At 54.6% G+C, this 12,500-nt stretch overlaps 1 protein-coding gene across 11 annotated transcripts in view; it reads right to left on the bottom strand.

Annotated features, from left to right (window-relative positions):
• The window catches only part of MBIP (MAP3K12 binding inhibitory protein 1), an 81,083-nt gene extending 75,847 nt beyond the window's left edge, over positions 1 to 5,236 (bottom strand). For all 11 annotated transcript variants that reach the window (XM_085851282.1, XM_085851281.1, XM_085851279.1 and 8 more), the window contains exons 1-2: positions 5,111 to 5,236; positions 4,783 to 4,959 (exon numbers count right to left, since the gene is read on the bottom strand). In XM_085851282.1, the coding sequence (XP_085707408.1) occupies positions 4,783 to 4,959; positions 5,111 to 5,184 (251 nt within the window). In that variant the 5' untranslated portion in view covers positions 5,185 to 5,236. The remainder of the gene's footprint in view (positions 1 to 4,782; positions 4,960 to 5,110) is intronic.
• Positions 5,237 to 12,500: the final 7,264 nt, after the last annotated feature.

Consider the following 12,500-nt stretch of genomic DNA (forward strand, 5'->3'; position numbering starts at 1 on the left):
TCTGCGCGTGTCTCTGTCTGTCTGTGCGCGCGTCTCTGTCTGTCTGTGCGCGCGTCTCTGTCTGTCTGTGCGCGCGTCTCTGTCTGTCTGTGCGCGCGCGTCTCTGTCTGTCTGTGCGCGCGCGTCTCTGTCTGTCTGTGCGCGCGTGTCTCTGTCTGTGCGCGCGTGTCTCTCTGTCTGTGCGCGCGTGTCTGTCTGTCTGTGCGCGCGTGTCTCTGTCTGTCTGTGCGCGCGTGTCTCTGTCTGTCTGTGCGCGCGTGTCTCTGTCTGTCTGTGCGCGCGTGTCTCTGTCTGTCTGTGCGCGCGTGTCTCTGTCTGTCTGTGCGCGCGTGTCTCTGTCTGTCTGTGCGCGCGCGTCTCTGTCTGTCTGTGCGCGCGCGTCTCTGTCTGTCTGTGCGCGCGTCTCTGTCTGTCTGTGCGCGCGTCTCTGTCTGTCTGTGCGCGCGCGTCTCTGTCTGTCTGTGCGCGCGCGTCTCTGTCTGTCTGTGCGCGCGCGTCTCTGTCTGTCTGTGCGCGCGCGTCTCTGTCTGTCTGTGCGCGCGTGTCTCTGTCTGTCTGTGCGCGCGTGTCTCTGTCTGTGCGCGCGTGTCTCTCTGTCTGTGCGCGCGTGTCTGTCTGTCTGTGCGCGCGTGTCTCTGTCTGTCTGTGCGCGCGTGTCTCTGTCTGTCTGTGCGCGCGTGTCTCTGTCTGTCTGTGCGCGCGTGTCTCTGTCTGTCTGTGCGCGCGTGTCTCTGTCTGTCTGTGCGCGCGTGTCTCTGTCTGTCTGTGCGCGCGTGTCTCTGTCTGTCTGTGCGCGCGTGTCTGTCTGTCTGTCTGTGCGCGCGTGTCTGTCTGTCTGTCTGTGCGCGCGTGTCTGTCTGTCTGTCTGTGCGCGCGTGTCTCTGTCTGTCTGTGCGCGCGTGTCTCTGTCTGTCTGTGCGCGCGTGTCTCTGTCTGTCTGTGCGCGCGTGTCTCTGTCTGTCTGTGCGCGCGTGTCTCTGTCTGTCTGTGCGCGTGTGTCTCTGTCTGTCTGTGCGCGTGTGTCTCTGTCTGTCTGTGCGCGTGTGTCTCTGTCTGTCTGTGCGCGTGTGTCTCTGTCTGTCTGTGCGCGTGTGTCTCTGTCTGTCTGTGCGCGTGTGTCTCTGTCTGTCTGTGCGCGTGTGTCTCTGTCTGTCTGTGCGCGTGTGTCTCTGTCTGTCTGTGCGCGTGTGTCTCTGTCTGTCTGTGCGCGTGTGTCTCTGTCTGTCTGTGCGCGTGTGTCTCTGTCTGTCTGTGCGCGTGTGTCTCTGTCTGTCTGTGCGCGTGTGTCTCTGTCTGTCTGTGCGCGTGTGTCTCTGTCTGTCTGTGCGCGTGTGTCTCTGTCTGTCTGTGCGCGTGTGTCTCTGTCTGTCTGTGCGCGTGTGTCTCTGTCTGTCTGTGCGCGTGTGTCTCTGTCTGTCTGTGCGCGTGTGTCTCTGTCTGTCTGTGCGCGTGTGTGTCTGTCTGTCTGTGCGCGTGTGTCTCTGTCTGTCTGTGCGCGTGTGTCTCTGTCTGTCTGTGCGCGTGTGTCTCTGTCTGTCTGTGCGCGTGTGTCTCTGTCTGTCTGTGCGCGTGTGTCTCTGTCTGTCTGTGCGCGTGTGTCTCTGTCTGTCTGTGCGCGTGTGTCTCTGTCTGTCTGTGCGCGTGTGTCTCTGTCTGTCTGTGCGCGTGTGTCTCTGTCTGTCTGTGCGCGTGTGTCTCTGTCTGTCTGTGCGCGTGTGTCTCTGTCTGTCTGTGCGCGTGTGTCTCTGTCTGTCTGTGCGCGTGTGTCTCTGTCTGTCTGTGCGCGTGTGTCTCTGTCTGTCTGTGCGCGTGTGTCTCTGTCTGTCTGTGCGCGTGTGTCTCTGTCTGTCTGTGCGCGTGTGTCTCTGTCTGTCTGTGCGCGTGTGTCTCTGTCTGTCTGTGCGCGTGTGTCTCTGTCTGTCTGTGCGCGTGTGTCTCTGTCTGTCTGTGCGCGTGTGTCTCTGTCTGTCTGTGCGCGTGTGTCTCTGTCTGTCTGTGCGCGTGTGTCTCTGTCTGTCTGTGCGCGTGTGTCTCTGTCTGTCTGTGCGCGTGTGTCTCTGTCTGTCTGTGCGCGTGTGTCTCTGTCTGTCTGTGCGCGTGTGTCTCTGTCTGTCTGTGCGCGTGTGTCTCTGTCTGTCTGTGCGCGTGTGTCTCTGTCTGTCTGTGCGCGTGTGTCTCTGTCTGTCTGTGCGCGTGTGTCTCTGTCTGTCTGTGCGCGTGTGTCTCTGTCTGTCTGTGCGCGTGTGTCTCTGTCTGTCTGTGCGCGTGTGTCTCTGTCTGTCTGTGCGCGTGTGTCTCTGTCTGTCTGTGCGCGTGTGTCTCTGTCTGTCTGTGCGCGTGTGTCTCTGTCTGTCTGTGCGCGTGTGTCTCTGTCTGTCTGTGCGCGTGTGTCTCTGTCTGTCTGTGCGCGTGTGTCTCTGTCTGTCTGTGCGCGTGTGTCTCTGTCTGTCTGTGCGCGTGTGTCTCTGTCTGTCTGTGCGCGTGTGTCTCTGTCTGTCTGTGCGCGTGTGTCTCTGTCTGTCTGTGCGCGTGTGTCTCTGTCTGTCTGTGCGCGTGTGTCTCTGTCTGTCTGTGCGCGTGTGTCTCTGTCTGTCTGTGCGCGTGTTTCTCTGTCTGTCTGTGCGCGTGTTTCTCTGTCTGCCTGTGCGTGCGTGCGTGCCTGTCTGCCTGCCTGCGTGCGTGCCTGTCTGCCTGCCTGCGTGCGTGCCTGTCTGCCTGCCTGCGTGCGTGCGTGCCTGTCTGCCTGCCTGCGTGCGTGCCTGTCTGCCTGCCTGCGTGCGTGCCTGTCTGCCTGCCTGCGTGCGTGCCTGTCTGCCTGCGTGCGTGCCTGTCTGCCTGCCTGCGTGCGTGCCTGTCTGTCTGTCTGTGCGTGCGTGCCTGTGCGTGCGTGCCTGTCTGTCTGTCTGTGCGTGCGTGCCTGTCTGTCTGCCTGTGCGTGCGTGCCTGTCTGTCTGCCTGTGCGTGCGTGCCTGTCTGTCTGCCTGTGCGTGCGTGCCTGTCTGTCTGCCTGTGCGTGCGTGCCTGTCTGTCGGCCTGTGCGTGCGTGCCTGTCTGTGTGCGTGTCTGTCTGTGCGTGCGTGCCTGTCTGTGCGTGCGTGTCTGTCTGTGCGTGCGTGCGTGCGTGTCTGTCTGTGCGTGCGTGTCTGTCTGTGCGTGCGTGTCTGTCTGTGCGTGCGTGTCTGTCTGTGCGTGCGTGTCTGTCTGTGCGTGCGTGTCTGTCTGTGCGTGCGTGTCTGTCTGTGCGTGCGTGTCTGTCTGTCTGTGCGTGCGTGCGTGTCTGTCTGTGCGTGCGTGCGTGTCTGTCTGTGCGTGCGTGCGTGTCTGTCCGTGCGTGCGTGCGTGTCTGTCCGTGCGTGCGTGCGTCTGTCTGTGCGTGCGTGCGTGTCTGTCTGTGCGTGCGTGCGTGCGTGTCTGTCTGTGCGTGCGTGCGTGTCTGTCTGTCTGTGCGTGCGTGCGTGTCTGTCTGTGCGTGCGTGCGTGTCTGTCTGTGCGTGCGTGCGTGTCTGTCTGTGCGTGCGTGCGTGCGTGTCTGTCTGTGCGTGCGTGCGTGTCTGTCTGTGCGTGCGTGCGTGTCTGTCTGTGCGTGCGTGCGTGTCTGTCTGTGCGTGCGTGCGTGTCTGTCTGTCTGTGCGTGCGTGCGTGTCTGTCTGTCTGTGCGTGCGTGCGTGTCTGTCTGTGCGTGCGTGCGTGTCTGTCTGTGCGTGCGTGCGTGTCTGTCTGTGCGTGCGTGCGTGTCTGTCTGTGCGTGCGTGCGTGTCTGTCTGTGCGTGCGTGCGTGTCTGTGCGTGCGTGTCTGTCTGTGCGTGCGTGCGTGCCTGTCTGTGCGTGCGTGCGTGCGTGTCTGTCTGTGCGTGCGTGCGTGTCTGTCTGTGCGTGCGTGCGTGTCTGTCTGTGCGTGCGTGCGTGTCTGTCTGTCTGTGCGTGCGTGTCTGTCTGTCTGTGCGTGCGTGCGTGTCTGTCTGTGCGTGCGTGCGTGTCTGTCTGTCTGTGCGTGCGTGTCTGTCTGTGCGTGTCTATGTGTACGTGTGTTTATTTTTGTGTGTGTGTGTGTGTGTCTGTGTACGTGTATGTGTGTGTTTATGTGTGTGTGTACGTGTGTGTGTATATGTGTGTGTATATTTGTGTATGTGTGTTTGTATGTGTACGTGTATGTGTATTTGTGTATGTATGTGCGTGGACGTGTGTGTGTGTGTGTGTGTGTGTGTGTGTGTGTGTGTGTGTGTGTCTGTGTGTGTGTGTGTGTGTGTCTGTGTGTCTGTGTGTCTGTGTGTACGTGTATGTGTATTTGTGTATGTATGTGCGTGGACGTGTGTGTGTGTGTGTGTGTGTGTGTGTGTGTCTGTGTGTGTGTGTGTGTGTCTGTGTGTCTGTGTGTGTGTGTGTCTGTGTGTCTGTGTGTGTGTCTGTGTGTCTGTGTGTCTGTGTGTCTGTGTGTCTGTGTGTCTGTGTGTCTGTGTGTCTGTGTGTCTGTGTGTCTGTGTGTACGTGTGTACGTGTGTACGTGTATTTGTGTATGTATGTGCGTGGACGTGTCTGTGTCTGTGTCTGTGTCTGTGTCTGTGTCTGTGTCTGTGTCTGTGTCTGTGTCTGTGTCTGTGTCTGTGTCTGTGTCTGTGTCTGTGTCTGTGTCTGTGTCTGTGTCTGTGTCTGTGTGTATGTGTGTGTATGTGAAAGGGAAAGTTGAGGAAGTGTTGAAGAGGTGTTTACTCTAGTGTCGGGAGGATTATGGTGATGGGATCTGTTGAAGAAATGAGAGCAAATGGTGATTTCACTGAAACGTACAAATATCTTCCAAGCGTCGTTCTCCTGACGTTTCCTTGAGAGCTTTGCTCTGACGGAGAGGGCAATCGATGAAGCTCACTCGGAGCACACACAGGTCGAACCAATGACGAATCACGTGTCACCGAACCGTGGAATTGTTTCTGGAACAGGATGGAGAGCAGCCCCGTTGAAGCAAAGCTGCTCATCGACCAAAATCAGTGAATGAGAAAGTAAACAACAAAGAAAAGCAAAATGAAAAATAAAATCAATTCGAAAGACGCATGGCGTTTAGAAACAAAACATCTGATTGAAAGCAAGAAAAAAGAAAAGCAGTTTAAAAAATAAAAACCTTGAACACACAACTTGCGAAATTCGTCCTCTTAGTAGTACTTCCGGTTCATTAAGTCCTTCAATTTCTATCATCGCTCAGCACTTCCGGTGCACTTAGTCCTTCCCTTTCCTTCTTTATTCATTTGTTCCCCACAGTCTCGATTTCAGTGCTGATTTGAACCGTTTGTGCCATATTTCCTTGATAATTGCGATTATCATTTTTCTTTATTGATGCTTTTATATAATCTCGTTTCTTTCAGTCAGGCGGACAGCAGGAGCGGCCGAAATGTTTATAAAAGGGTCCTTTCAGTACAGGACGTACTCAGGAACACACAACGCGTATCGATGTCATTTAATCTTTAATGTACATGTAACATTTCACTACAAATTCCAAACCTCTGTCTTTCACTGCAATTTTTGACATTGACCTACGTCATATGAACGACTGAAGAACGATGTGAGGGAACGACTGAATCTGACAAATTCCTTCAGGAAATTACTGATGGGGTATGTTCAAATTGTGTTAAATTTGAATAACAAAGTCCAAAGTCAATCTGTTAAAAGAACAAGCTCGAATGAGCTAAGATCCTCATCCTCTTAATGACGTCATAAAAACGAATATGACGTCATTGTGATGTATCAGCTTTGCGATAAATTATCTGTGCTAATGTCCGGCTTGATTCCCGTAAACAAAATTCAAACAGCTTGCCCAGTTTCGGAGATAATGGGATAGGCGATTTCCATTAGCGGCGATATTATGACGTCAACTTTTTTTCTCGGAAGAATTTCCCAAATCGGAGATGGTTACTGCCTGCACGTGGGCTTTCTGCATATACATGGCAAGTTTCACAAAGATCCGATGAAAACTCTGGGTTGTGAAACAAATAATGTCAAAAATAAGAATGACGTCATAAAAATTGATATGACGTCATAGTGATGTATCATATGTGCGGTAATTCATCTCTGCTAATGCCCTGTTCGATTCAAACAAACCGAATTCAAAAAGCTTGCCTCGTTTCGGAGATTATTTTTTAGGCGATTTCCATTAGCGGAGATATTTTGACGTCATAACTTTTTTCTAGGAGGAATTTTCAAAATTGGAGATGGTTACTGTCTGCGCAGGGAATTTTTACGTATAAATGCCAAGTTTCAGGAAGTTTCAATGAAAACTGTAGGCTGTGAAACAAAAAAGTCCACAAGAAGAACAACATGAGTCAGACTTTGAGATCCTCCACGAGGATCGAAAAGATATATATATATATATATATATATATATATATATATATATATATATATATATATATATATATATATATATATATATATATATATATATATATATATATATATATATATATATATATATATATATATATATATATATATTTATATATTGTTGTAGTTGACGAAATTCACAAACCACCATTCAGGTCCTTTAGGTGAGATATCTCCGTAAGTATATGTGTAGTTAGGCCCAAACCCGTTGTCTAGAGGGAATAAATGTCATTCAGTCGGGCTGCGACTCTTCAGGATAGCCGTTTTTCTTTTACTATCTTTATTTTGGACCAGCCGCCATTATTACCACCACCAACCACGTCTCAACAGCCATCACACAACAACCACCAACCACAACGCCGCTTCACAACAACAACCACCAACCACAACGCCGCTTCACAACAACAACCACCAACCACAACGCCGCTTCACAACAACAACGACCAACCACAACGCCGCTTCACAACAACCACCAACCACAACGCCGCTTCACAACAACAACCACCAACCACAACTCCGCTTCACCACAACCGCCACGACCTTTACCGTCACAACTCGCCACCATCGCATCCACACCATCTCGCGCCACTCGTGGGCACCGATACTGAACTCGTGCAGGGCGCGCACCGAGCAGCGTATTCAAAAACATCACGGATTTTGTGCTTCAAAAACGGATCAAAAACGACTCACGCCCACTTTTGTTCCGTCCAATCGGAGGGCGTGGGCGATTTGGCCCCGCCTCCAGGGCGTTGGAGGGCCGTCGCTATATGCAAATTCATGGATCAAAAAGCATTCACGCCCACTTTTCCTCGGTCCAATGGGGAGCGAGTTAGAGAGGTGAAGGGTCGGAGGCAAAGGGTCAAGGGTGAAAGAGCGAAGCCACGGGGCTTATATAAAGGGCTGCGTTCGTCAGTAAAGGAGTCGTAAAAGTCGGAGCGAAAGAGTCAGCAGAACGAGAACGAGGGGTCGGAGAGTCGCAAGAGAGAACGAGGGAGAAGTCAAGAGTGAAGAGTTGGGACGAGCCAAGAGAGGAGAGTCGGAAGCAGAGGGTCAAGACTTCGCGGGCGGTGGAGCTGCTCGTCGTGTGCGTTGGAGTCGGAACGGAGGGGACGGAGCTGTGGAGAGGTGACGGCGGCGAAGGCGGACGAGGGGGTGCTCGCGTCGGTGCCGGGAGCTGCACCCGAGGGAGGCCAGCAACGCGACCGAGGTCGAGGAGGAGACGCTCGCCGCGGGACCCGAGACAGGGTGATATCCTCCTTCCCCCGAGCATCAGCAACCCCCTCCTGTTTCCCCCCGCGCTGAGATAGTGCGACAAAGGGGGCCCCTTTCCCACCCCCTACCAGACACTGTCCGCGAGGCCCGCGGAGTTGAGGCACCACCGCCACTTCGCGTCTCATCATCAGACGGGTAGGCCCGACCCGGTCTCGGCCCCAGGTCCGCCTCATCCTTGAGGGTGGTTCTTTTTCTTTTGTTTTGGGTACATGTGTTGTCGGCGCCGTCTGTGAAGTAAAATTGTATAAGTGTTGCAGTGTGCTCGGTAGTCGGATAGATCTGCATTGTTGCATTTGCTTTTTGTGTAATATTGCATTGTCTTCTTCTTTTACATGTGCTTTTGGTGGAATTGTATATGTGTGCTTTCCGTTCATCGCGAAATAAATGTGCTTCATGTTGAACTGTTTTCCCGCTTCGCTTCGTCTTTTCTTTCATTGAATCTCCATCTTGCTTCACGTAAAGGGTTGGTCGTGGGCTAAAACGCCCGATAATTAATCGAACCGTCGAGGCCGACGAATAACACCGCTCGGTTATCCCGATAGTACGGAACAGGTCGCTTAAAGTGGTCCGTGTCCGAAGTCGACCTGCGGCGAGGTGCGATCGCCCGGTCTACCCTCGTGTGGGTACTTAGGTAGGTCGAATTTGGCGAGCAACCCTATCCCACGCGGGGGCCGATTGGCATGATCGTGGTGAGACCGAAAGGTCCACCCGTGACTAGTTCCCGGCGTTAGTCCGAGAGGGTCACGACTGGATTGTCCGTCCGGTGGGCGACGTACCGCGATTCGAGTTACGTGGCCGTCCTCACGCCGGCGGGCGCGAATCCGCAACACTGGTGTCAGGTCGTGCGATAGAAACTCATCGCCCTCCTCGCGGCACTGGTATCGGAGAACGGGAAAACGGGCTCTCCTGTCTCCAATTAAATTCACGGGAATCGGTCCAGGGGTGAGAGGAGCGACCCCCGATTCCCTCCAAATTACGAGCGAGCTAAATTAACCCTTTTAGAGAAGCAAGATGGCGTCTCAAGGCGAGCGGGAGCCGGGGGTATTAGAAATGGATGTAGAATTTGTAGAATCCATGGTCCAGGATGAAATCCCCGTGCAGGAAATGTTGGTTGTACAGGAAAACGAACTCGCCCAACTGAACCCAGAGCCCGAAATGGGTGCGGCAGCGGCCGAGGTGTATGACACCTCCCCTCCCCCTCTCCACCAAAACCCTTCCCCAACCCCTGCCGAAACGGCTCACCCAAGCGCACCCGACATGGCCCAGCTATGCGCCATGCTGGCGGCAATGACAAACGAAGTGAAAAACGAAATAAAAGGAATGAACGAAAAGATGGATACAAATACAAATGAAATGAAAAACGAAATGAAAGGCATGAACGAAAAGATGGATGCGAATGCACAAAAGATGGATACAAATACAAATGAAATGAAAAACGAAATGAAAGGAATGAACAAGCAAATGAGGGAAGAAATGAAAGAGCTGCGGGGTGAGACGCAGAACATGGGCCGATGCCTGCAGGCGGGCATGAAAGCCGTTCGCAGGGAACTCAAAATGGCGACTCCACGTGTAGGAACGAACGAGCTGGGAGGGGGTGCAACAGCTGACAGGCCCGCGGTGGAGGCGGGTGAAAAAAATAATTCGGGGGGCGTGTTGGGCGAGGGTCGTGACGATGACCGAAAGGGAAAAAATTAAATGGGGAGACCAAAACGTGTGAGACGAGACACGAGGTGACGACAAAGGAAATAAAAATAGTAGAGACAAGGGAGGTAAAGGGTGAAGAGGTGACTGAGTTGGCAGAGACACGGGAGATGGGAACGATAGAGGGAAGACTGCACGATGAAGACGGGGTAAGTGACGCACACACACACACACGGAGGTAGTGGAGGATAATGGGGGTGAGCTGGTGGACTGGGTGGAGACCCAGTGCGAGCAGCTGGATAGCCTCCTCCAGGAACGAGGGGAGGGAGTATTCCCCCTTGAGGCGAGTCACGACCAGGTGAGTTCGGTCGTGCTTCGCGAGGTTGAGGGGAGGAGTGCTGCGGACGGGTGCACGGAGAGCTTGGGGGGTATAGAGGCCCCGGAGACCCTTGTGGGGACACGAATCCCCAGCGTGGTTGTCCCTGTGTGTGTGGTGCAAGGCGTGAGTGCGTCCCCGTGTGTGGAAGCGACCCCGTGTGTGAGTGGTGTGGTGGCGATGGTGCCAGAGTACGTGCTTCCCAGCACGCCGAGTGTGGATGAGGCACCGTGTGTGGAAGAGGCCGTGTGTGTGGATGAAACGGCCAGTGTGGATGAGGCACCGCGGTTGAGTGGTGTGGTGGCGATGGTGCCGCGTGTACGTGAGCACACGGTGTGTGGATGAAACACCGCGGTTGAGTGCCCCCGCGTGTGTGAGTGAGGGACGTTGTGTGGAAGAGACCGCGTGTGTGTGTCGCCGTGTGTATGAGTGAGGAACCGCGGGTGAGTGCCCCCGCGTGTGTGAGTGGTGTGGTTTGTGTGAGGGAAATGGCACGAGTGAGTGGAAGGCCGCGAGTGAATGGAGCACCACGAGTGAGTGGAAGGCCGCGAGTGAATGGAGCACCACGTGTGAGTGGTATGGTTCGTGTGAGTAGTGAGGCACGCGTGAGTGAACGGCCGTATGCAAGGGAGACCGTGTGTGTGAGAGAGCGGTATGTGAGGGAGATGTCGGTTGGCATGCGGGAGCACGCAGCCGCGTCTCCCGGTGTGAATGTGATGGTGAGGTGTGTTAGCGTCGTAACACGCGGGAGTGCGTGTGTCGAATGGCGACGACGGCGACATGTGAGGAAAGAAAGCCGGGTAGCGGCTGCAGTTGTTTCGGGGACCGTGCCGGATTCACCCAGCAGTGAGCACGAGGTCCGTGCTGTGCAACGCACGAGGCCCCCACGTGCTCGCTTGCGAGAGTGAAGTCCCGATCCGGAAACGCACGCGGTGGATTTGCCGATCCCGCGGACTTACAAAGTTTAGGCAGGATTACGGATTTGGACCGGACGGGTTCTCCACGCGATCGTGTGTGTTAAGCCCCAACGGGCAAAGCACATGTGTTCGCGTAGGGAACCCCTCGAGACGTGGGGCTTGTGTTTTTTTTTATGCGCACGGTGACGCCATGGCTGCACGTGGGGTTGGAATCCGGCAGGAGGGGAATCCCTGCCGGATGGTACCGTCCAAGTAGGGACGAGGTACACGTGCAGCTGCATGACGTCACGGGCAGGTGTAAAGTGCGCGAGCTGTGAGTTGCCGCGCTGGTGATGCGCATGAAAAAAAAAAAAGGAAACAGTAAGCCTCACTTTCGGGTGCACAGGATTCCTGGGCAAGGGGTGGAAGACCCCCTTGAGCTGGGCACAGGATGGAAACTAGTTAGGGGGAAGGGTTAGCTTAGTTAGACCGACTTCATGGGGCAGGGGTAAGTCCTCATGGGGCCCGTGGAATGGATTAGTTAGAGGGATTGTAGCCAGATTCGGTTGGGAAATAAAATGATTTATTTGGAGACAGTGACAGACTTGTGAATGTGTAGAGTTGACGTAGTTTAGCTACGTAGGTTAAAAGGAACGTGCTGTAGTTTAAGGGACGACGTGGGAGCACGAGTTAGTTAGGGGATGTAGTTAGAAGGATGGCAGAGTTCAGCAGTGAGTGTGTTGAAGACTTGGTGAGTGAAGTGGAAGCGTGTGCTTGTTGAGTGAGTGAGGCCGGCGGGTCTGTGTGAGTGGAGCGAATGGGGAATGCATGGTGCGATGAGTGATTGGGGGGAGGAGTGACTCCCGCCCAAGGGACCCCGGGGTCAGAGTAAAGTGAGTTAGGGGGTTAGTTAAATTGAAAAATGGAGGTCGTTTTGTTGTTGGTGGGAGTGTAGGCTCGAAACCCATTTGGAGGGGTGCAGGCGCCCTGTTGACGGGCTGGGAGCATGGCTGCGAAAGGTGAGTATCGCTGAGTGGGTACCCCGGGCACCAGGCCAGTCGGCCGTGGTAGGCCAAGGGCCCATGGGGGGCCGGAATAGCAAAGTGGGCACGGGTGCGCCTGCTTGGTGCGGGGGCCCGGGGCGCCATTAGCCGCGTGGGCAGTGTTGTGGGCACGGGTGGCCCTCGGAAAGGGGCCTGGGAAGCCAGCCTGCCACGTGTGCGTTTCAGGGGAGGTGCCATGGGGGGCACTCCCCGGTGTTAGGGAGCTGGTAGGCTCGGAGGCAGTGTAGTGCCCGGGGGTGCCATAGCGGGAGATTCGGCAGAGGGTCGTGCCTGCCAAAGGGAGCCACGTGTCCCAGCCATGAGACCGTGTGAGGGCACGGAGAGAAAATTGGGGGGCGAGGCCCGAAATTGTGAGGACACCAACACAGGCGACGGGAATCTGGGTTGTTAGAACCAATAGTTTAAGCGAGAGGCGCTTGTTGAAGCCCCTGGGTAGTTTAACAGTTAAATGGTTAGGGTAGATAGGAAGTGTACCCCTCCGCACCATCCATCCCCTCGCTCTCGTTGTGGGCCGCTGGACCCACTTTGGGTTAGATCGCTGAACTCTGGGGAGGCCATCCTGAGGCTTCGTTGGGCCTCGACACAGGACGCTCGCTCTCCCTTACTCCCCTCCGGGAAGGGAACGTAGGGGTTGGGAGTAGGCTAGGTGACAGGATAGGTTAGCCGAACAAGGACAGTACAGGGGGTTAGGGGACGATTTATAGTGGGGAAGTAAACATAAAAACAGTAAAAATAAAAAAAATAAGTTGGGGCTAAATTGGGGTTTATCAAATTAAGGGAGTGGGTATGTACAGTGACAGGCAAAGGCGATAGGTGGGAGGGAGACAGGTAGGTAGGTCCGAGCCCGCCTTCCAAGTGGCCAGCACCACCGCACTCCCTCCACCA

The sequence above is a fragment of the Eptatretus burgeri genome, chromosome 13, assembly GCF_056783735.1.
Source record: "Eptatretus burgeri isolate ZD-2024b chromosome 13, Ebu_testis_v1, whole genome shotgun sequence".
Lineage (NCBI taxonomy): Eukaryota > Metazoa > Chordata > Myxini > Myxiniformes > Myxinidae > Eptatretus > Eptatretus burgeri.